The sequence below is a fragment of the Pelobates fuscus genome, chromosome 2 (genome assembly GCF_036172605.1).
Source record: "Pelobates fuscus isolate aPelFus1 chromosome 2, aPelFus1.pri, whole genome shotgun sequence".
In the NCBI taxonomy this organism is placed as follows: Eukaryota; Metazoa; Chordata; class Amphibia; order Anura; family Pelobatidae; genus Pelobates; species Pelobates fuscus.
The window spans coordinates 156313255-156335028 of NC_086318.1; the positions used below are offsets into that span (position 1 = coordinate 156313255).

Here is a 21774-nt window from a genome sequence, read left to right on the forward strand (position 1 = left end):
TGATGAGGAATCAGGAGGAGCTGTAGGCTCAAGCACGGTGGCCATCTTGAAAGGCAGGCATCTGCCCCCAGAGTCACCTGATACTTTGGTATTTTGCCATTAAGGCTTCACAACCCCCTTTGTGGGGACAGGGATAACCCACACCGGTCTATAGGGATGGGAATGGAGCTCGGGCGTAAGGTTTTTGGCACACCAGGGTAGAGTATCGGCCGCATCCCCTGCCTCCAGTATTACAGCAGGCCGCAAGATCATTTGCTCACATTGTTCAGACAATTGGCAGAGTGTTCCTTAAGGGGTTAAGTGAGGTTTGTACCCAGATTTCACTCTGAAAGTCAAGTTGTTAGCTGTATAAAAGGCTTTTGCTGAGGAGCTCTAGTCCCATGCGACCAGCTTGCTCGGCTGTCAGGCCCCGCCCCATCATAACCACTTTAAAAAGATGAAGTAGTTAAGGTGTTAATAGTGTCCCTTCTAATAATTTTCTCTACTTGGGCCCTTCTTTTGCACAAATTGCTGACAACTCTATTCCTTCACATTCCCTTTTGATGCACTTGCTCTTAGTACACATTGTCATGCTTGGTCACACAATGTACGTTGGATTAAAAAAACCCAAAACGTCTCAGAACCAGTTTCTTGCTCATTCTCTATTGACTCATCTTTTATGACAGTTTAGATTTGTCATTATTCTCGATATTTAGGGCACTGATGGTTGGCATCCTAGATGCTTGTCAAATAAATGCTAGCTTAGCATATAGAGAAATTCACAAATGTATGAGATGCCACTCTGAACCCTTTGCTTCCTGGGAAAGGTGTTTTAAATACCTGGTTGTCTGTATTCTTCTGGTTACTCAGCATTCTCGAAGACAAGTGGAGATGTTACTGAATGAGCTGATGGAGAGCAAGAATAAACTGGCATATGAAAAGGGAAAACTACAGGTGAGAGCTTTAACAAATCAATGTTATTTAAGGTTCGTCTGATTTTACCATAAACTACAGCTAGGGTACTCTATAGAATGGATGGTTATCCTTAACATTTGCATTTTTGCAACACATGTAGAACTAGCTTTTTGGATGTCCAGGTTCTCGAGGCATGTTAATAAATTTCAGGGTTTTCATTACAGTTAGAGTACTAAAGAGATCCTGTATTGAAACTGATTGCTGCCATTGTTTATTTGGAACTCTAGATGAGCTTGCAGTACTTTTGATGCTTTTAGCTGGTATTTAGATTACCTACCATTCTATTTTGTCTGATCATATTTTGCTTGTTTCATCAGAGCACTGTAGAACAGCTAAAGGCAGAGTTACAGTCTCTTGGTGATGCTAATACTGAAAACTCCCAGCTTCGCAAACTCAATAATGCCCTGGAGACAAAATATACGCAGGTGAGCAATTTGCTTGATTACCAGAACCTTTGTTAGAATTTATTATTGTGGCAATAACTGATGGGATGCTTCTTATCCAGGCAAACGCAGAACTTGGATCTTGCCGGATTCGCCTACAGAGAGCAGAAGCTAGGCTTCAGCAGGTATGGAGTACTGGAAAGTTAGCCTCTTTCATCATCTTTAACGTAACCTGCTTTAGTAGAGAGATCACCAAAGTACTACTAATGCCATGTGATAGACCTGTGTGGAAGTCAAATAATGTATGTTTTTTTTTTTGTTTTTTTTTATAAAAATGCTTGAGTTGTTTATACATGTTGTTAATGGATGCAGGCTCAGTCAGTGTTACTTCGTAAGGAGGAAGACTTCACACTTGCTATTAAGTCCAGGGATGAGACTCTGAAAGAAGAAACAAGATTGAGAGGGCAGTTGGAAGCTGCAGAGGAGAGAGAGGAGCAAAATGTGAGTATTCCTGAAGTCTGATCCTGCTATATAAAACTAATTTCATTCTATATTTTACACCTTTCTTTCCATCCAATGCAGCTTATCTTGTATTATTGTACTTCATTTCACTTGCAGATTTTTGGTAGCCCCCGAGTGTTTTCTTCTACCTGCTTTGTATTATATCCATTATGATTGGTTTTGTTTTATCCATGCTGTGTTAAATAAATCTAACCCGTGCCTTCCTGGTTTTGCATACTATAATCTTTGCAATTACCTATTTATTTATTTATTTACTTTTGATCAAAATTCCAAGCATAAAATTTTGTGCACATATATAAAATGGCAAAAAATTGAATTGTAGTAATGGCTAGATAATATGTGAGACAACAGTAATCTTCTAAAGGATTGATGTCAAAACAGCATAAGTGTTACAGTAACATTAAATCTGCAGGAATAAAGCAAAAAAAAGTCAGTTTATGCGATAGGGGAAAAACCCTATCGAAAAACGCTTCTCATCCTGTATTTGCACATATTAACAAGTCAAGTAAAGGAAAAACTATGTGCTGGTACTGCTCAGGGCACAAACAAAAGTGGTTGGTATATTCCACTGTAACATAAGAGTAGGCAGCTGAGAATCCGTGGGTAATCCCACGTATTCCAGGATGTTGGAGCCTCAGAAAACGTGGTAATAGTAGTGACGTTGTCCATCTTTTTCAGCTTGGAAACGCTGAGAACCCCACCGGTATTATATCTCCTAGCCTCATAAGATCTTTGTAAATGGTTGAAATGCATGCCTCCATTGCACCCTATGCTAGGATCAGTCTCAGAAAATGAGTTGTTACTCTTCAAAAACAATGGAAGGCAATTTGTTCAGGGATTTCTATATAATTATTTGTAGCCTTGCTGCAGCTCCCAAATAGCTTAATCAGAAAGTCTGTGGACATGGACTCCCGGGTCCTCCTCCTCTACAACTATGCACCCTGTCAGTGCTGCCACCTGGTACTGGATGATCGCCATCTGGTGGATGTCATTAAATAGAGCTCTGATGTCAGCCCTAGTTAATGGACCACTGTCATCAGACATTGAGTTGTAAAGGTAAAATGTCAATGGCCAAATGAACATTTTCCATATCCTCCCCCAAGCTGGATTAATCCCAGTAGGACAGAGTTGGGATTGGCACATGCCATTTTATGAAATGGAGGCCTCTGCTCTGCGTCTGCCTTATCAGCTTCCCATTATCTTGAGAACACAGGTCCAGATCAGTCCTATGTTTTTTGTTTTGTTTTTAGAGTGCAGACCCATGACTCACTGAAGATGTGAGTACACCTTAGGTAAAAGATCAAAAGGATTTGTAGGAATCTTAGCGTTTTGTGGACATGCGTTTAGTTTGGATATACACTCCTTTGCAATTTTAGTGTCTCTTTATGGTTTGGTCATTAATTCAAACTATTATTGGAGACTACTAATGTAGACTACATTCATCTTCCTATTTTTATTCCTTCCATCTTCAATCAGTTTTCTCCTGTCACCCTTTTATAATGCACATATAATCTGTAAAATGCGTAGATGTCGGCCATGCAACAGCAGTTATCTGAAGTCAGAGAAGAGAGGAACAGGATGTCCAGTATGTTGGAGAATGTGGTGACCTCACATACACAGCTCCAGCAAGATCTGGAAAAGCTGCAGACAGAACTTGGACATAGGGACTCCAACATCGCTGCATTACTTAAAGAGAGGTAAGATGCAGTCATAAATTGGATTAGACCGCTCCTCGATCAAAACATCAATATGTGATAATTTGGGTTCCTTGCTCCCAGTGCAGCCTTTCGCATCTCTGTCCGATGTCACGGGTCCCAGCTCTTGTGTCAGTCAAATGCTTTATAGAGATTGGACCATTTTACCATCTCAGAGTGCATGCAAGTGCTCTGAGGCAGGTAGAGAAGGGAGGAACTGGGTATGGAATAAAGGGAAGGTGACTGCCTCCCCTCCCTAACTCCCAGAAAAAAAATATCAAGGCAGGAGGGTGGCCTGCAAGTGATAAGCTCGTTATTTGGCAATAGTGTAGGATACCTACAGAGTTTTATTTCTTTAGGCAAGGATACAACAGGAGTATTTTGGAGAGTGGAGCTAGTAAATGTAATTATAATATTAAGTCTAGCGGATCGATGGGTAACATCAACATCACTGTTTTACAATATTAAGAGCTCATGTCTAATTCAACTTCCCAATTCCTTCATATTTGTTCTGTTCTTAACAGGGATCACTGCCAAAAGCAAATAAAGACACTAGAGGGTGAGCTGTCGGAGTACCAGGCAAAGCTACAGTCCATCGAATCCCAGAAACATGCACAGGTGCATATAGTGTAATTTGTATGATGCAGATGCATACATTGCTAGATAGTTGGAGTATGGTTATAACTTTGAATGCCATAGATAGATAAATAGATAGATCTGCTGAGACATTTGATTTCTTTTAAACCGGGTTATAACTGCAAATCACTTGTCAGTTCTCCACAGGATGATTGAATAGGAAAAATTCTGCAATTCAAATATTTTTTTCTTCTAGCTTTGATATTTTGGCCTAAAAATGTGCAATCCCTTTGTCAAGCGTTAAAGGGACACAACAAACACCATAACCACTATAGCACATTATAATTGGTTTTGGTGCCAGGAGTGCCCTGATGCCCCACTCCAACGAAAGTAGTCAAACAAACAATCTTCTGGGGTCTGCCGGTACCTTCTCTATAGTTCTGAGAGCCAGAAGCCCCTGCTAGGAGCGTTGTTAGCTTTCCTGAGCTACTCCACTTATTTTTTTTTTGTTGGATTCAGTGGTAGGTGCTCATGGGAACCATAAACCCAAATAAATATTTTGCACAATGATATATTGTGGATGGATATATTTAAACCTAAAGAAAAAAACAAACACATATTTTATTTGCAATGTAAGCACGATGATTCATTCTTTTACCTTTGCTTGCATTGCGTGTGTGGGGCTCCCCATGCAAGCTATGCATTGGGCGGGGGGCGGGGGGGGGGGGGGTTACAGGAACGCAGGCATAGCTCTCCTTACAGTGTGGTCTGGGGATGATTTCAGTCAACCTGACAGCATAGAACAGAATATGGGCCACATTGTGATGGAGCAATCGATTGGTCCTCCCTAGCCCCTTCCCTACACGGCCACGTTCTTCATATACTTCGGGTTCTCATCATGAAGACATGGCTGGCATATGGCTAAGGAGAAACTTTAAACAGCCTAGCTCTACGTATTAAGTCTACACAACTGCTAGTGGAAAGGACATGAGAGCATGCAGCGTGTGTTTGTGTCAACGTGTGCATGTCACTAAGTGCTTGTGAATGTGTGTGTGTAGCAATAAGAGCTTGTGCCTGTGTGCGCGATGCTGAGTGTCTGTGTTACACATACACACATGAGTTGGGGGATAGAATACATTGAGGAAATTGGCCTTGTGGCAGCAGAGAGGGCAAATCTGGCCTTGATTGCTATAGTGACACTAGTGATGCTAGTATGACGCAGAAGTGGGTGTATTCCTTTCTTCTCAATTTAGGATCAATCTAGGTGCCATAAAAATGCTCTGTCATTCCTGTACCTCGCGGAAACCATATTGTTGGCTGCAGTGTTTCCTGATCCTCTGCCTGGGGGTTCCAGCTTCAAAGAGAAACTGGGTTGTAAGCTCTGACATTCCATACAATCAATTAACCCCTTTTGAAATGTTAAAATGTGTGTGTGTGTGTGGGGGGGTGGGGGTTGGAATTGTTGTAGATTTTTCTGTACCTGAGAGATAATTAAATTAAAGATGCTTCCTCACGCAATTATCTCTCAAGCACAAAGAGTCATGGGAGGGATTACCCTGTAACTTTGTGTTGTAAACCCCTTGCAGGGGACTTTGAATAAAGACTGTCTACTCCCAGCATTAAGTCTTGGCTAATGTGTGGAGGGGAACAGCTATACTGCTCTATTTACTTGCTATACTCTAACCATTGGGAGATGGATCCAGGGCTTGGGTCCAGGGTGGGAAGAGGCGGCGAGACCCCAGCCAAGCTCCGGTGGCTAAGTGCTGGAAGTTCTTATGGTGTCCCTGCAAAGTGTTTATGGTACTCAGTGATTTACTAGGAAGCGTGTTTGACGGAGGTATCCAGTCGGGGGTGCCACGCGGTCTGCCACTGGTTGGTTTTACATACACTAGGAAATTGTTATTTAACATTTTAGGAGGAATTACGTGTTTGTACTGTTGTAGGAAATTGAGGGAGTGGGGGGTGGGGGGGTGGAGAAGGTTGTAGGAATGGGGAGAGTGTGTTTGTGCTGTTTTCTTGTCTGTAATTGTTCTTCTCTGAATTGACTTCCCAACCTGTCTTTGTTCCTGAGAAGATTGCACCACTGCACAGAGCTATGGAAGTGGCACATGAGGATAATAAGACACTCGCACATGCTTTGGAGCAGGCTCTACAGAAGAGCTCCAGCCTTCAGATCCGCTTGAATGAGCTAGAGAAGGATTTGAAAAGCAAGGAGTTTCAGGAGCAGCAGATGAAAATTCTTAGGTACTGGGTTTATAAAGTTATCTGTAAATGTACACACAATGTGTGTGTTACCGTACACCCAGCTCAAACACTGAATAAGTGTCATGCAAATCCAGTGTTTCTCTATATACATAAACTACTAATGTATGGTGTATATTATACTTGCTTAGAATATCATCCGAACATCTGTGTTAAAGGCGGGAAAGTCCTGAGTGGTACTCAATCCAATCTGTGTTTGTGTGTTCATTCATATCTCTCTCTCTTTCTCTCTTATTTACAATATTGCACTTGGTTTGTTTCTGCTTTTTTTATGTTTATTTTTTTATTTTATTTTTTTTACACAGATCCAGGATATATAAGCAAGTGTAATATTCACCATACATAAGTGTGTGCACATTTAATATTAATTATTTATTTTTGTTTATAGAGTAACACTGGATTTTCATGACACTTACTCATTATATGAGCTGGGTGTACTGTAATACAGAAATCGTGTGGTTTTTTTTGTGCTCCATTTTTCATTTTTTTTGTTGATTTGGATGTGGTTTGCCATGAATCTTTAGATGGTTTCAGCACTATAAGCACTGTATAAAATTGTTTTATAATTATAAGTTTTGTTTTTTTTCCTTCTATTTTGGTTTTACACTCTACATTTGCACTTTTTGTTTAAGAAACACTTTACAATATTGCACAGTGCCACTTTATTAGGTTTTTACTATTTGTATCTGTCAATTTGCCTCATATGTCTGAATTGAAAAAGAGCCCTTTAAGTCTTAACTTGCAAATGGCTGATTTCGGCAGGTCACAAGCTGAGGAAGATATCCATATTCAACAACAGCAGTATGAGGAGCGTATCACAACACTGAAGAAACAGCATTTGGAGGAATGCAAGGAGGCTAAGAGGGCAGCAAGACGAGACACGGCGGAGGTAATGAGGGAAGAGGTACTTTATAGGTCTAAAAGAGCAATATGGCACATACTGAGTTAACGGAAAATATGTCTTAAAACTAGATGTGTCTGTTTTGATAGTAAGAGATAATAAGGAACAATCTAAACACCAAGACAATTGTTGCTTAATGAAGAAGTTTTGGTGTATAGGTCTCACTGTTACACCAACCCTTTTTAGCTATTACTATTTATTTAATGTAGGATGCCCTATTGGGCACTATTCACTAGGTCCCCCTAGTGACTTTGGAGCTTAATCTTGCAGGCATGCACCCAGGGCTACCTGCAAGAGTGGAAGCTGCCCATGTGTGTTGCCAGTGAGCTGTGCTCGCTGATGACAGTCATAATCTTGCACAGATTTAACATTGTGCAGTGCAAAGTTTAAGGCTTCTTAAGTCATGTGTAACGTGGGTGTCACTAGCTCCCATCATAAACCTGCAAATATCTCCGTAGGTGCAGCATTTCAAGATGAAACACAGCACATACAGATTCCTACTACCATGACCATTTAAAAAGGCAGAAGTGGTCATGGTGCTTGGATTAACCATTTAGATCATTATTAGCATTTATATAGGGCCAACGTATTCTGCAAGCGCTTTACAATTATAAAATGGGAATATTTAGCAACAAGTAATTTACATACAGAATATAACCGCGACAAGAGGTAAAGAAGTCCCTGCTCAAACAAGATTACTATCTATGAGGAATGGGTAGAGACACAGAAGAAAAATAACAGCATATCAAAGGCGGTAGGGATTAATGGATAAGTGAGCCGGGCTATGATGGCAAGGGAAGTGATGAGGGCAGTAATATGAGAGATACATCACTCAGGAAGATGGTATGCTTTCCTGAAGAGCTCTGTTATCGGTGACTTCTTAAAGGACCGGAGGCTAGGGGAGAGTGTGATGGCATGGGTTAACGAATTCAAAAGAAACGGGGCAGCTGTTTATATATTTGTTTGTATTTGGCCCGCAGAGTGTCCCTTTAAGTTAAAACCTACCTTTAATCCAGTACTGGGCGAAGTTCCTTAAAATTGTTTCCACGTCCCGTCCGTTTTTATGCCATGTTACTTCTTTCTGCTGAGAGGTTCAGTCAAATGCTTCTCATAGAGAAGCATTTAATTGAACCATTCTCATAGACTGAGAGCACATGCACTTGCTCTGTGACCAGCAAGGGACGGACCGAATGTGGAATGGAAAGGGTTGTGGGGTCAAATAGATGGATAAAAAAAATGATCTCCATTTCAATTTGTTGTTACCTACCAGCATAACAAACAAACCCAAACCCTTGAAAATCGAAACATTTAAGTGGGTTGGAGATAGATCTATGAAGGTCACAATGATAAAGAAGGAGTTAGGGGTAATGGTTTAAAGTATGCCACATTTGGTAGCTGTGGGGGGGGGGGGGGGCATAAAAATTGATTATTGCCTACGACACTTAAAGCCCTTGTATTATTCACCCAGCATGTAACAAAGTATTCATCTGCCAGTGCTTGAAAGCATTTATTTATTTTATTCCCCAAAGTTAAAGAAAGTTTTAGATTGTGCTACCGCTAAGTCAGCTGAACTGTCCCGCACAAATAGAGAGCTCCGGAACAGTATGTCAGAACATGAGAAAGCGGTGCTGGATCAAAAGAATCTGATACACAGTCTGAGAACCCAGCTAAAAACTCGGCTAGAAAGTAAAGCAGCCCACAGGGAAACTGACAGGGTTCAAGTGAGTATCCAATGCATATGTAAAGGAGTAATTTATATAAGAACAGATGTACTGTTTACGCACAGACACTTCTATAGTAGCTGAAAAAAGTATTTGTTATGCCTCCTTTGCCGAGGAGTAATGATTATGCACTGTTAAGGGTTACAGACAGTATAGTGTATATCTTTTTGTGGCTGATCACACACTATATATATATATATATATCAGTATCATGGTTGCCCAAAGCTTATTGATGCATGTGGGAGCAAAAACCAGCCTGTCTTCTCCGATCACACAGAAGAATTGCTGTAGCTCGAATTGATGAAAAACGTAGCGCTGACCATGATAGAAAAGTGTCAGAGCACATAGTACAACACAGTTTGATGGCCCCTATCCACTGTCAAAAGCTCCTTCAATGGGGATAAGGACGTATTTTGCTTGGGTGAAAGTGTGTGGCTAAAGAGACAGAATTATGGTGCAACGTTCTGCAAAACATTTATATATATATATATTTTTATTTGTATTTTTTTTAATGCAAAAACTATAGAAATTTGAACGTGCAAAAAAAAAATACAGCATATTAATAAGGCCAAAACCTATCAAATGCATTAAAGTATTATTGGTGTTCCTTTAAGTTGGCTACCATGGTGACCACACTTGGGGTATTATATTTCTTTTAATCTAGATTAATGTTCTTTTGTCTGCTAGTTGCTAGAGGCTGAACTGAAACACATGAAACAAGTGAAGACAGAATTTGAGAAGAGCAATAAGGAGCAGGTGAGTAAATTAAACGGTGATATTCAAGGAGTAAATTAGCAATGCGGACAATACAAATGGAAATTTGAGTATACGAGGCATATTGTTGGATTTTTGGAAAGTTAATTTGTGGTCCAAAGGTGAAAAAGTGGAGCTAGAACATTTGATTGGTTTCCAGTGAGACTTCTTGCTTTTACAAATCAACATGTTAATAACCATTTCTAACAATTTCCATGAAGTCCATTTGACTGCCTATAGTAGAAGTATGCCTAACATGTTGGAAAAATTGATCCACAAACAGTAAAGTTTTCATCCTTTTTCAAAGTCAAAGCTCATAGAAGAGTTCATGGCTGAAGTTGAAAGTCTACGCAGAGCTATAAAAGCATCTTCACAGAATGCAGAAGAGACGGCCCTATGCAGCCAGCTGGAGGCAGAGACACAGCTTAGGAAGAATTTGGAATATAAATGCAAGGTACTTCCTAGTTGGCCCAGTTAGAAAGTAATGGCTTTCAGAGTTGAGAGCAATGGCGTACCTAGCATGGTCGCAGAGGTCGCAGCTGTGACCGGGACCGTCACTATAGGGGTCCGGCCGCAGCTGTGACCGTGGGCACCACAACTTCAGGGCCGGTGCACTGTTGCACCGGCCCGGGCCCTGCGGTCGCTGGATGACTGGCAGGAGGGAAGCTCTGTACTGTGCTGCTGCCCTACTGCTGGTCTCTCCTTTCCTATCAGACTGGGTACCGCTTGGCCATGCTACACAGTCATAAGGTACAGGAAAAGAATGGGGAGAGAGGGAATTAGGGCTGGATGGAGGTCTGCGAGAGGGATTGAGGGCTGAATAAGGGGAAGTAAGGGTGCTTGATGAGGTCAGGATCGGAGGTGAGGGGGCTTAATGAGGGCTGGGTGAAGGGGGTTGGTGAGGGGGCTAATGATGACTAGATGTAGGGTGAGGGGGGTTAATGATGGCTAGATGTAGGGTGAGGGTGGTTAATGATGGCTAGATGTAGGGTGAGGGGAGGTTAATGATGGCTAGATGTAGGGTGAGGGGGGTTAATGATGGCTGGATGGGGTGTGATCAGGGTGGAGGTTAATGAGGACTGGATGGGGTGGAGATTAATGGGGGATGAGGAGGTTAATGAGGGCTGGATAGGGGGTGAGAGTAGGAGTGAGGGCTGGATAGGGGGTGAGAGTAGGAGTGAAGGCTGGATGTGGAGTGAGGGGGGGGGTTAAAGAAGGCTGGATGGGGGTGAGAGGGAATGAGGCAAATAAAGGGGTGAAGAAATGAGACAAATGGAGTGGCTGGGGGAAGGAGACAAATGGAGGGTCTGGGGAGGAGCAGAGAAATGAGACATATGGAGTAGCTGAGGGGGAGAGAATGAGACTGGTGTGTGGAGGGTCAGGGGGGAAGGGGGGAGACACATGGAGGGGCAGGGGAGGGAAATGAGACACATGGAGGACCTGGGGGAGGAAATGAAACACATGTGGGGGGGATGGATCAATTTTTGCACCGGGGCCCGGTGGTTTCTAGTTACGCCTCTGGTTGAGAGAACTGGTAAATATTAGCATCTGCTTAAACTTTGGGTATATTTTCTTTTAGGGCCTTCAACAGAGAGTTCAAGAACTGCAGAAGGAAAAAAACCTAATTGAGGAAAAACTAAGAAAGGCTAGTGTGGAGTCTGAGCAAGTGAGTATATAGTTATTATAATTGTATTTTTTTTTTTTTTTTTTTGACCATGGAAACCAGTTAAGTGATTATTTTAAAACTTTGCTGATCTATTAAATTGCTGCTACCAGCAAATAAAAGCAGTACAATATTTCCTCTTACTGTGGAGATACTTTGTGAAAAAAATTATTTAGTCAAAAAACATCTTGCTCTTACCTAATATAAAATCTCATTACAATGCCCTTTGACTTAGGAAATCTAATTGCATCATGGGAAATATTTAACTGAATACATTAATACAGAGAAATACTAGTATTTCTATGCACACATACTCTCCCTATTAAATGTATTTATGCACCGCTCACCTATTAAAGCTGGAGCTTTGGTTCAATATATTTTTATTCACTACCTGCAAGCCAAAGCGCTGGTAGACCTGTGATGTTTTGGTATATAACCTCAGTCTCCACTCCATGTATAAGTCATGAGCCAGTCCCTTTAACTGATTTTCTTTAGTTGTGTGAACAGGGCACTTGTGTTGGGTGCGTATGTTCACTATAACATATAACTTTTATTTTCGCTAGTAGGCTGACATATACAATGTTGACCGATAGCCATTTCTAATGCATAGAATGGGAAAACAAACTTACTGGATTTGAATTGATTAGTCCTTATTACACACATCTTCTGTTGCCTTACTGAATGGACCCTAAACTGAGTGAAAGCCTTGTGTCCCTCAACCCCCTCCAATTTGCATTTGCTACTTTAATTTACATAGCACAGAACAGCCTGATAATACCATTTATGTATTCACTTAGATCAGTCGTAACCTGGAGGAAGCTCATAGTTGGTTTCAGTCCCAGTTTGAGGAACTTCAGCTGGAAAATCAAGAGAAGAGGCAGCAGGACATCAATCAATCTCCATTGACAAGCACACTGGTAAATTTGTGTAAAAGACACGTGTTTGCTGACTGTCACTTTCTAAGATTTGTCCTACTCCAATTATTTTTATTTCTGGTGTACAATTCCCTCTCTTTTTTTCAAATTTAAGATTTTTATTTTCAGAGAAATAGAAACCCAAAGTGGGTATCAAACAAAAGATGGGGAGGGATACAAAAAAAAAAAGAAGGGTGGGGGGGGAGGGGGGTATATGAGGCGACATGCCTTTATGGTGTTCCTTGCGCAGAAGGACATATACATGACATCTTCGATTATACAAGACAAAGTGAAGCGAACTTTAAATGCATTAATATTGAAGTATAAATTGTCCAAATACATCACTGTATATACCTTGTATCATTGGACCCCAAGCGAAAGCAGACCCCACATAACATCCAAGGACATGTAGTATAATGCTGTTGTTAACCTCTAACCTAACTTGGGGTAGGTGGTCAACTAGAGGGATTAGGTTTTCGACTAGTGGTTCTAGAGTTAGAATCCATCACAGTGAGCCACGGTGTCCATATCCGCTCAATCTCTCTCCTTTGTGTGTGCGATTCTGCGGAGAGTATCTCGTATTTGTAGTATTGTAGTATTCTATTTATAAGTTCTTTGCGCGTAGGGCATTTTGTGCTCTTCCAGCATTGAGCCAATAAGTTCCGCGCTGCTAGAATAACCAGAGAAGCTATTTTCTTGTATTTTCTGTCCCATTGATCCGGGAAGATCAATAGCAGAGCTAATGTTGGTGTAATGGTAGATGTATAGTTCAGAGATTGGAGCAGTATTTGCTGAACTTGTTTCCATAATGGTTTTATTACCGTGCATTCCCACCATATGTGGGTCATGGTGCCCTCCTGTAACTCGCACCTCCAACAGTTAGGTGTTGTGGAGGGGTAAATTTGGTGTAACCTGTGCGGTGTAAGGTACCATCTGTACATTATTTTTTTATGTGCCTCTATGTGTGAGGAACAGGATGTCAGGCCTTTCAGTGTATTTAGTGCCTTAATCCATTGTTCGTCTGCAAGTTTAGGGATACCTTCTTTTTCCCATTGTTCCACATATTTAAAAGAGTGGGGCTGAACTTGGTTCAGTGTCGCTTTATAACATAGTGATAGTGATTTGGATTTAACTGGAGCTGTGTGGCATCTGGAGATAACATTTAACGTTGGTATGATGTTTTGCGTTGGGGATCTTGTTTGAAGGGATACGTGTGTATTTATAACGCTTTTGAGTTGTAGGTATTGGAATGTGAAGGAATTAGGAAGGTTAAACTGGTCTTGCAAACTCGGAAATGGTCTAATCCCTGATGTGTCGCAGACGTCCCTAATATATTGAATTCCATGTTTAGTCCATGATTGTAATGACAACCACGGAGTTATCCTTGTGAGTGTTTCTAGAGGAGCGTGTATGCAATACTTCCCCTTTTCTGATAAGGTAGCCAGAAGTTTATCCCAATATTTGAGGGTCACTATAGATGAGGGGTACAATGTTAATTTTTGCGGTCTGTGTATTTTCGGTGCCCACATCATATGTAAGATGGGGTGAGGATATGCTTTGTCATCTTCCATGTCTACCCATTGAAACGTGTGTTTAGGGGCATGGAGCTTTATTGCAGACTCGAGAATAGCAGCCTCATAGTAGGCAGCAATTTTGGGTAGTCCTAAGCCTCCTGTGGATTGTGTCTGTTGGAGTAGGTGGATCGGCAGTCTAGGTTTTTTCTTGTGCCAGATAAATTTGGATATAGTTGTCTGCAGTGTTTTTAGTATACGTGAAGGGATTGGAAGGGGTAACATTCGAAACACATATAAAATTTTGGGTAGTACTATCATCTTTGTAGTGTGGATACGGCCTAGCCATGATAGGTGTACATGATCCCAGCCTTGAAAGAGTGACGTGCACATGTGTGACAGTGGGTCATAGTTCAGGTTCACAGTCTTGGTGGCATGTAGAGCAAGTTTCACTCCCAGGTACGTTATATAATTCTGTCTCCAGTCAAATTGAAAAGTCTGGCGTAATTTATCTGCTCGCTGTGTGGGTAGGTGAAGCGGTAGCGCCTGTGTCTTAGCCGCATTTAGTTTATAGTATGATATTTTCCCATACTCTTGCAGTATGGTCATAAGACATGGTAGTGATATATCAGGTTTGGAGATGGTTAGGAGGATATCGTCCGCGAACATTGATAGTTTGTAATTTGACTGCCTTATGGGTATGCCAGAAATTAATGGATTTTGTCTGATTTTTATTGCCAGAGGTTCTAAGGCGAGTATAAAAAGAAGTGGGGAGAGAGGGCATCCTTGTCTTGTACCATTGGTGAGATTCAAGGGTGCTGAGAGAAACCCTGACTGATAAACTCGGGCCGTGGGATTTTTATATAGTGTCATTATTCCTTGTATCATTTCCCTCGGGAACCCATATTTAGCGAGGATCGTTGTCATGTATGCCCAGTTAAGTCTATCAAATGCTTTTTCAGCATCCAGTGCCAATAAGAGGCTTTCTGTTCTCTCTGTGTCTATATGAGCCAATATATTGAGGATCTTTCTGGTGTTATCGGAGCCCTGTCTGCCCTTGATAAATCCCGCTTGGTCATTGTGGATTATGCGAGTTAGTATAGGGTTTAGTCTATTCGCTAAGAGTTTAGCATAGATTTTAGTATCGCAATTTAATAGGGAGATCGGTCGAAAGTTGGGGCAATGGGTTGGAGGCTTCCCTGGTTTCGGTAAAGTAGTGATATGGGCTTGTAGCATCTCGGTGGGCATGTTCCCTTTTTGGAAGCAGTGGTTGAACAATGTCGTTAGGTAGGGTGCTAGTGTGTCTTTGTAGGTATAGTAGTAAAGGTTTGTAAACCCATCGGGTCCCGGGGATTTGTGTTTCGGGAGTTGTTTTAAAATGTCGATAATTTCCTGTATTGTGAATGGTTGTATCAACCTTCGGCTCTCTTCTGCAGTAATAGTAGGTAGGGGAATGTCTGTTAAGAATGCATCTGTCTTTTTGCTCTGGTTTATGGCAGTCTGGGCCCAATGCTAGGTTATAAAGATCGCTATAATATTTGCCGAATTCGTCTGCTATTTCCTGTGGATCAGTAAGTTTAACTCCTTCTTTCGTATGTATAAGGGCTATTTTGGTTGCTGCGGCCTTTGCTTTTAGTTGCGCCGCCAAGACCTTCCCTGCTCTATTCCCTTCTTTAAAAAATTTGTGTTTCATTTTAGTTAATAAGTATGTTGTTTTAGCCATTTCCATGTCTCTTAATTGGGCTTGTAGGTCAAGAATACGTTGTGTGGTATCGTACGAGGGTGCGTGTTTATTGGTGTGTGTGAGTGTGATCATCTCAGTATTTATAGCTATATAGGCTGCCATGCGTTGTTTTTTATTATAGCTAGCGTGCTTAATAAATTGTCCCCGGAGGACCGCTTTATGGGCTTGCCATAGCGTTGCTATGCCAATATTTCCCGTGTCATTTAGGGAGAAGTACGCTTCTAGTTCTGTTTTGATTTGTTGAACTAATGTGTGGTCTGTTAGAAGGGAGTCATTTAATCGCCATGTACGATTCGCGCTGGTCGGGTGTTGAGTTGTCAGGGATAGTGTGATCGGAGCATGATCCGACCACGTGATATTGCCTATAGTTGAACAAGATATTTTCGCTGTACGGTTTGATGGGAGTAGAAATCGGTCAATACGGGAATATGTGTTGTGTACCAGAGAGTGATGCGTATAGTCTTTATCCAGAGGGTGCAGGGCTCTCCAGATGTCAGTGTACCCATGTGTTTGTAGAATGTTTCCCATACGGGTAGTCATGCGAATTCTTTGTTTTGATGTCTCATGTAAGATCTTAGATGAAGAAGTAGTGTCTGAGGTTGGGTCTAAAATAAAATTGGTGTCGCCACCAATGATGATTTCTCCAAATTTGTGGGCATTAGTTAGCGTGATGATATGGTCTAGGAATATATGGTTACCACTTTGTGGCCCATATATATTTACCAAGGTATATTGGGCATTGTTGATTATGCACTGTATAAGGAGGTATCGTCCTTTTTTATCACTTATTTGTTTTATTAGTTGGAAGGCCACCGCATTGTTTATCAGAGTAGTGACTCCTCTTTTCTTTTTTTTGTATGTGCAATGGTAACCTAACGGGAAGGCTCTGGAGGAAAATTTTGGGTGGTTGTCGGTCTGAAAATGAGTTTCCTGATAGAAGGCTATATGAGCCTTATGTTTTGTCGCTTCTTGTAAAGCCATTCGACGCTTATGGGGCGAATTAAGTCCCTTAGCGTTGATCGACAGGATGTTCAGCGTCATTTGAGTCTTAAGGATTTGGTGCTATTTGTATGTTGGGAGGGTATATCATCTCTGTGTAGGTGGTGTAGTGGGTCTAGCCCTACTGTTTTCAACCAGGGCGGTAATTTTTTATAAAATGGTAATACGTAGTATTGGATCCCCAATAGTTGACCCTTGATTTCAATCTCCTGTGCAGGTGAGATGCACATGAACATGTCTTGGTGGTGTTGCGTCGCCATGGGAGGAAGGGGGAAGGGAAGGATGAGTGAACTAAAAAATAATAACCAACTATATACAAAGAGAAGGTCTCCAACTTGAGACCAAATCGTCTTAATGTTTGTTGGGCACTGAAGCCCTCTCGGGGGATGGAGAGTCCCTTTTCTTTAGGGTGAGACCTGTCGTCTAAGGTAGGGTATTGTTTTTCCATCAGTCCCTTGACTTGGGTTGAGGCAAACGTGGGTCATCTCCAGGTATTGTTAATAGTATCTTAATTGTTAATGAGTTATAGATGTATAGAAATTGTCATCTATTTATTTAACAGTTTCTTTTTTTTTTTTCTTTATTTATTTATTTTATTTTTATTTTTTTTTATTTTTTTTTTTTGTTCTTTGATTTTTTTTTTTTTGTTCTTTTCTTTTCTCTTTGTATGCTACCTATGTGTTGAGGTAGTCTGAGGTGGCCTTTAAGTGCCTGTCACACGAACCTAGTGTCTTGTTGGGGTCTATTGTCCATTTGATACAGGAACCGTGCAGGGGGATGGTGAGCTGGGGGACAACGGAACTAAAATGAAAACATGTTATGTTCTTTAAAGTCTGATATGAACCGGTGGACCTTATTGACTCTAATCGTGGGATACACAATAAGCCCGTGTGTTCCTATCGGCTCATGGCCCATGGTGCGGGGAGTGAGAGGCGAGGGGCAGTATCCATATTTTAGTGCAACCGCTGCTTCTTCATAAGTGTGTTTTGGCGGTCTTATTCTGGTTTAAGATTTAGGAACAGCAACATTACTGAGTAATCAGGGTTTGTCGTTTAGTACATTGTGTTGTGGGCTAGTTACACTCGGTGGGTATTGTGACTCTAGACCGTATGTCTATTGCTGTTAGATATTGTGGAAGTGCGGTATGTGCTATTTCTAATATGCGGTACTAAGCCCCTCCCCGCCTTTTACTATGTAGGCCGACCTGTTTGTTGCACTGCCTTACAACATATTGGGATGTTCCCATGTCTCACTCCTTTCTTGTGGGGCAATAGTCAAAAGCCGACATATTAGAGACACAATAAACAATTAACTATAAAACTATAAAACTATGGAGAAAAACAAACATCTAACACCGTGTGGGATAAGTATTCACCACATCTGCGCTACTCCTTAGTGAGTCATGAGTATACGCATAGTTACTATGGGCTCCACAGGTCTTATGTGGGAAAGTCACTTATCTGTAGTTTGCGTTTCCCAATCTGGGGTTACTTTCATGGGTGCTGTCGTCGCCTCTCGTGAAGTAGCTTGGTTCGCTGCGTCTAGTACAGGAATGTTCCATTCCGCCAAAACCCTTTGTCCCTCCTCTGGGCTAAGAAGATGTTTTTCGGTGCCGTTCCTCCTGATGATAAGGCGAGTCGGGAAACCCCATTTATAGGGTACCTCTGCCGCTCTCAAGGCTGTAGTTATAGGTAGAAAGCTTCTACGTGCGTTAAGCGTCGTTGCTGAGAGATCCGTATACAATTGAATTTTATTGTATGAATCAGGCAGTTTAGGACGTTTCCTGGAAGCTGACATTATGGTTTCCTTGGAGGTATAGTAATGTATTCTCGTTATCGTGTCCCTCGGTGTTGATGGCGGGAGGTGTCTGGGTCTTGGTAGTCTGTGGGTTCTATCCAACAATAATGCTGATTCCGGGAGGTCAGGTGCCAGCAGATGGAAAAGTGTGGTAACTTATCTTCCCAGCTCGCCGGGGCCTATATCCTCCGGAATGCCGCGTATGCGCACATTGTTCCGGCGGTCACGATCTTCGTGATCAGCGAGTTTGGTGATTATAGAGGCTATCTTGGTTTCCAGATCACTGTAGGCCGAAGCCACGTTATTATGCGCCTTAATGAGCTCCTCAGTTTTGTTTTCGAGGCAATCGGTCCTTTCACCCAATGCTTTGACATCCGCTCTTATTTCCCGAGCTAGCTTGGCAAAGTCTGCTTGCAAAGATGTCTGTAAGCCATTCAGCATTTTTTGTATTGCTGATTCCGTTGCTGGGATGTCTTTATGGGATATGGAGGTGTAATCGCTTCTGTCGGAACTTGAAGCTGGTGAGACTGTTCCGTCGGCGCCATCTTGCGCGCGGCGTGGCGGTGAGGCCATAGCTGCGACTTGTAGTGAAGGTGTGTCTTTTACCTTATTCTTTTTCGTGGAGCGTTGTGTCATTTTGTTCAGACGGTGCTCCAGTCTGTCTAGGCAGTATTAGACAGGTAAGTTTCTCGTTGTTCGCTAATATAGTCGCTGTGTTAGGGTATTCTCTCCTGGAGCCGATCGCTCACACGTCCGACTTCATGAACGGTCAGGCCACGCCCCCCACAATTCCCTCTTTCTAAATCCATCTGCTTAGCGTAGGAGCAGGCTATTATTTCTGTTCTTGACAAAAGTACATGTAGAACGAAGCCAGTAGATCACTGGTGCACAGTGTGAATATCTCCTGCTTCTAAGTGAGTTAACATACCTGTTGTCTGTTTGCACTGCATATATTTTAAAATATTTGATGTTACGGTTTTAATGAAGCCGCAGCACTCATGTACCAGTTTGACAAACTGTATATATACGCTGGCTTGGACCTCCCTAACAAGTCCTACTGGGAATGGGTCGATTTTTCATCATGATTATTTAGCAAGATAACAAGAAGGGAAATGAGCAAGTGATTGAAGCAACGAGTTACTTTCATTTGTCTAAGGCATTTTTTTTTTTTTTACATCTCCCAGGTTGATTCAAGAGGAAACAATATGGAAAATCTGCAACGCTTACCTTATTCAGCTGTAAGCCATTTTGAGACCAAAGAGAAGCTAAAACTGATCTCTAGAAATTACCAATCTAAAGAAGCAAACAGCATCCCTACACGGACAGAGTGTGACATGCCATCCTAGTATTGATAGTGTTGCTAACATCTAACGTAGTAATGGATCAGGCTTGTTCGATCCCCAGAACTCTCAGAATATTCACTTTAAGCACATTAACTGCACTAAACGTATTTTTCTTAAACGTTTACTAGAAAATCAAACACTAATTTGATACAGATGTGACACTTTCTGAGTGGTGGATTAATGCTGAAAAGCAGTTACAACATTTGTATAGAAGCCTTGGAAAATGGTGCAAAACAAGGTCTACATAACATGGTTTAACTTTTGGGTTAATAGAGCAATGCTGTACTGTGATACATCAATGGAAACCAATCATACAGAAAGTTTGCCTCTTTCCATATTGTAGATAGATAGATAGAGATGTATGAATGAAACCAAGAGGGCTGCACTCACCTGAACATGCATACATTATAGGGCGCTGCTGGGGCCAATATATACAGAATCCAGCGCACTCGCTTATTCACTAAACAATGATTTAAAATCTCACAGATTGTAATAGGTTAATTCAAAAACACCTCACCTAGGCAAAAAATAATGGGGGTTTAGTTCCATCATATGATCATATATTGCATAAGCCTGCCACAACGTCAATGTACCCCATTATTGGCAGGTCCTACTCTAGCAACCTAATATCTGTCCTTATGAGATCAATCCACTTACTTGGGAACTACTTCTTCCTGGGACTCTCTGCAGGTTAAGGCTAAATTGGGTCCTGGAATGAGGCACCTGTGATAGGGAGGGGTGCAAAACCAAGGAGTTGGCCTGGACTCCCAAATATATAAATGAAACTAAGAGGGCTACACTCACCTGAACATGCATACATTATAGGGTGCTGCTGGGACCAATATATACAACATACAAAATACACAATCCAGGGCACTCACTTATTCGCCAAACAATAATTTAAAATCTCACAGATTGTAATAGGTTAATTCAAAAACACCTCACCTAGGCAAAAAATAATGGGGGTTTAGTTCCATCATATGATCATATATTGCATAAGCCTGCCACAACGTCAATGTACCCCATTATTGGCAGGTCCTACTCTAGCAACCTAATATCTGTCCTTATGAGATCAATCCACTTACTTGGGAACTACTTCTTCCTGGGACTCTCTGCAGGTTAAGGCTAAATTGGGTCCTGGAATGAGGCACCTGTGATAGGGAGGGGTGCAAAACCAAGGAGTTGGCCTGGACTCCCAAATATATAAATGAAACTAAGAGGGCTACACTCACCTGAACATGCATACATTATAGGGTGCTGCTGGGACCAATATATACAACATACAAAATACACAATCCAGGGCACTCACTTATTCGCCAAACAATGATTTAAAATCTCCCAGATTGTAATAGTTTCATAAATCATTGTTTGGTGAATAAGTGAGTGCGCTGGATTGTGTTAAGTGTGTATATATATATATATATATACACACACACACAAATTTGGTTGTACAGAACTGCTGTATTTTTTATTTTAATTATTTATTCCAAGGCAAGACACCATAATAATCACATAAACATTATAACATATATATACAAATTAACAATAGTATGAAGCAAACATATATGTGTAAACATATTTGCAACCCGCTATAGCAGATTCAGCAGATCGTTGCGTGGTAGCTGCGAAAGTCTGTATACCAGTGGCATCTCACCAGGTTTTTTTTAAATGAACTAAAACAATGAAAACTGACCAACCATATAAAGAGCATCTTTTAGATCCAGTGCTTAAATCATTTGTCCTTTATAATGCGCTAGGGGGTCTGCTGTATGTTTTTATGATTTTTTTACTAACCTGATTTCATCACCGAGATCCCTCGGCGCTTGGTAACGCTCCTTCTCTGCCAACATCAGCGATAGGGGTGGGACCTAAAGCAAATGCTTTCCTATGGGATATTGCTTGACATCAACTGTGAAACTGCAGGAAGCGCCACTAGTGTTGTCTGGTAGACAGCCACTACAGGCATTCTTGGCACTCCAATGTAAACATTGCAGTTTCTCGTATACTGTAATGTTTTACATTGCAGGGCTAAGTGGG

At 41.5% G+C, this 21774-nt stretch overlaps 1 protein-coding gene across 1 annotated transcript in view; it reads left to right on the plus strand.

Annotated features, from left to right (window-relative positions):
- The window catches only part of CCDC150 (coiled-coil domain containing 150), a 42541-nt gene extending 22740 nt beyond the window's left edge, over nucleotides 1-19801 (plus strand). Inside the window, exons 15-28 of the mRNA XM_063442881.1 lie at nucleotides 850-933; nucleotides 1272-1379; nucleotides 1460-1522; nucleotides 1710-1838; nucleotides 3387-3556; nucleotides 4078-4171; nucleotides 6204-6373; nucleotides 7154-7280; nucleotides 8822-9013; nucleotides 9701-9769; nucleotides 10074-10220; nucleotides 11346-11432; nucleotides 12227-12346; nucleotides 19579-19801. Coding sequence (XP_063298951.1) covers nucleotides 850-933; nucleotides 1272-1379; nucleotides 1460-1522; nucleotides 1710-1838; nucleotides 3387-3556; nucleotides 4078-4171; nucleotides 6204-6373; nucleotides 7154-7280; nucleotides 8822-9013; nucleotides 9701-9769; nucleotides 10074-10220; nucleotides 11346-11432; nucleotides 12227-12346; nucleotides 19579-19740 — 1722 coding nt within the window. The 3' untranslated portion in view covers nucleotides 19741-19801. The remainder of the gene's footprint in view (nucleotides 1-849; nucleotides 934-1271; nucleotides 1380-1459; nucleotides 1523-1709; nucleotides 1839-3386; nucleotides 3557-4077; nucleotides 4172-6203; nucleotides 6374-7153; nucleotides 7281-8821; nucleotides 9014-9700; nucleotides 9770-10073; nucleotides 10221-11345; nucleotides 11433-12226; nucleotides 12347-19578) is intronic.
- Nucleotides 19802-21774: the final 1973 nt, after the last annotated feature.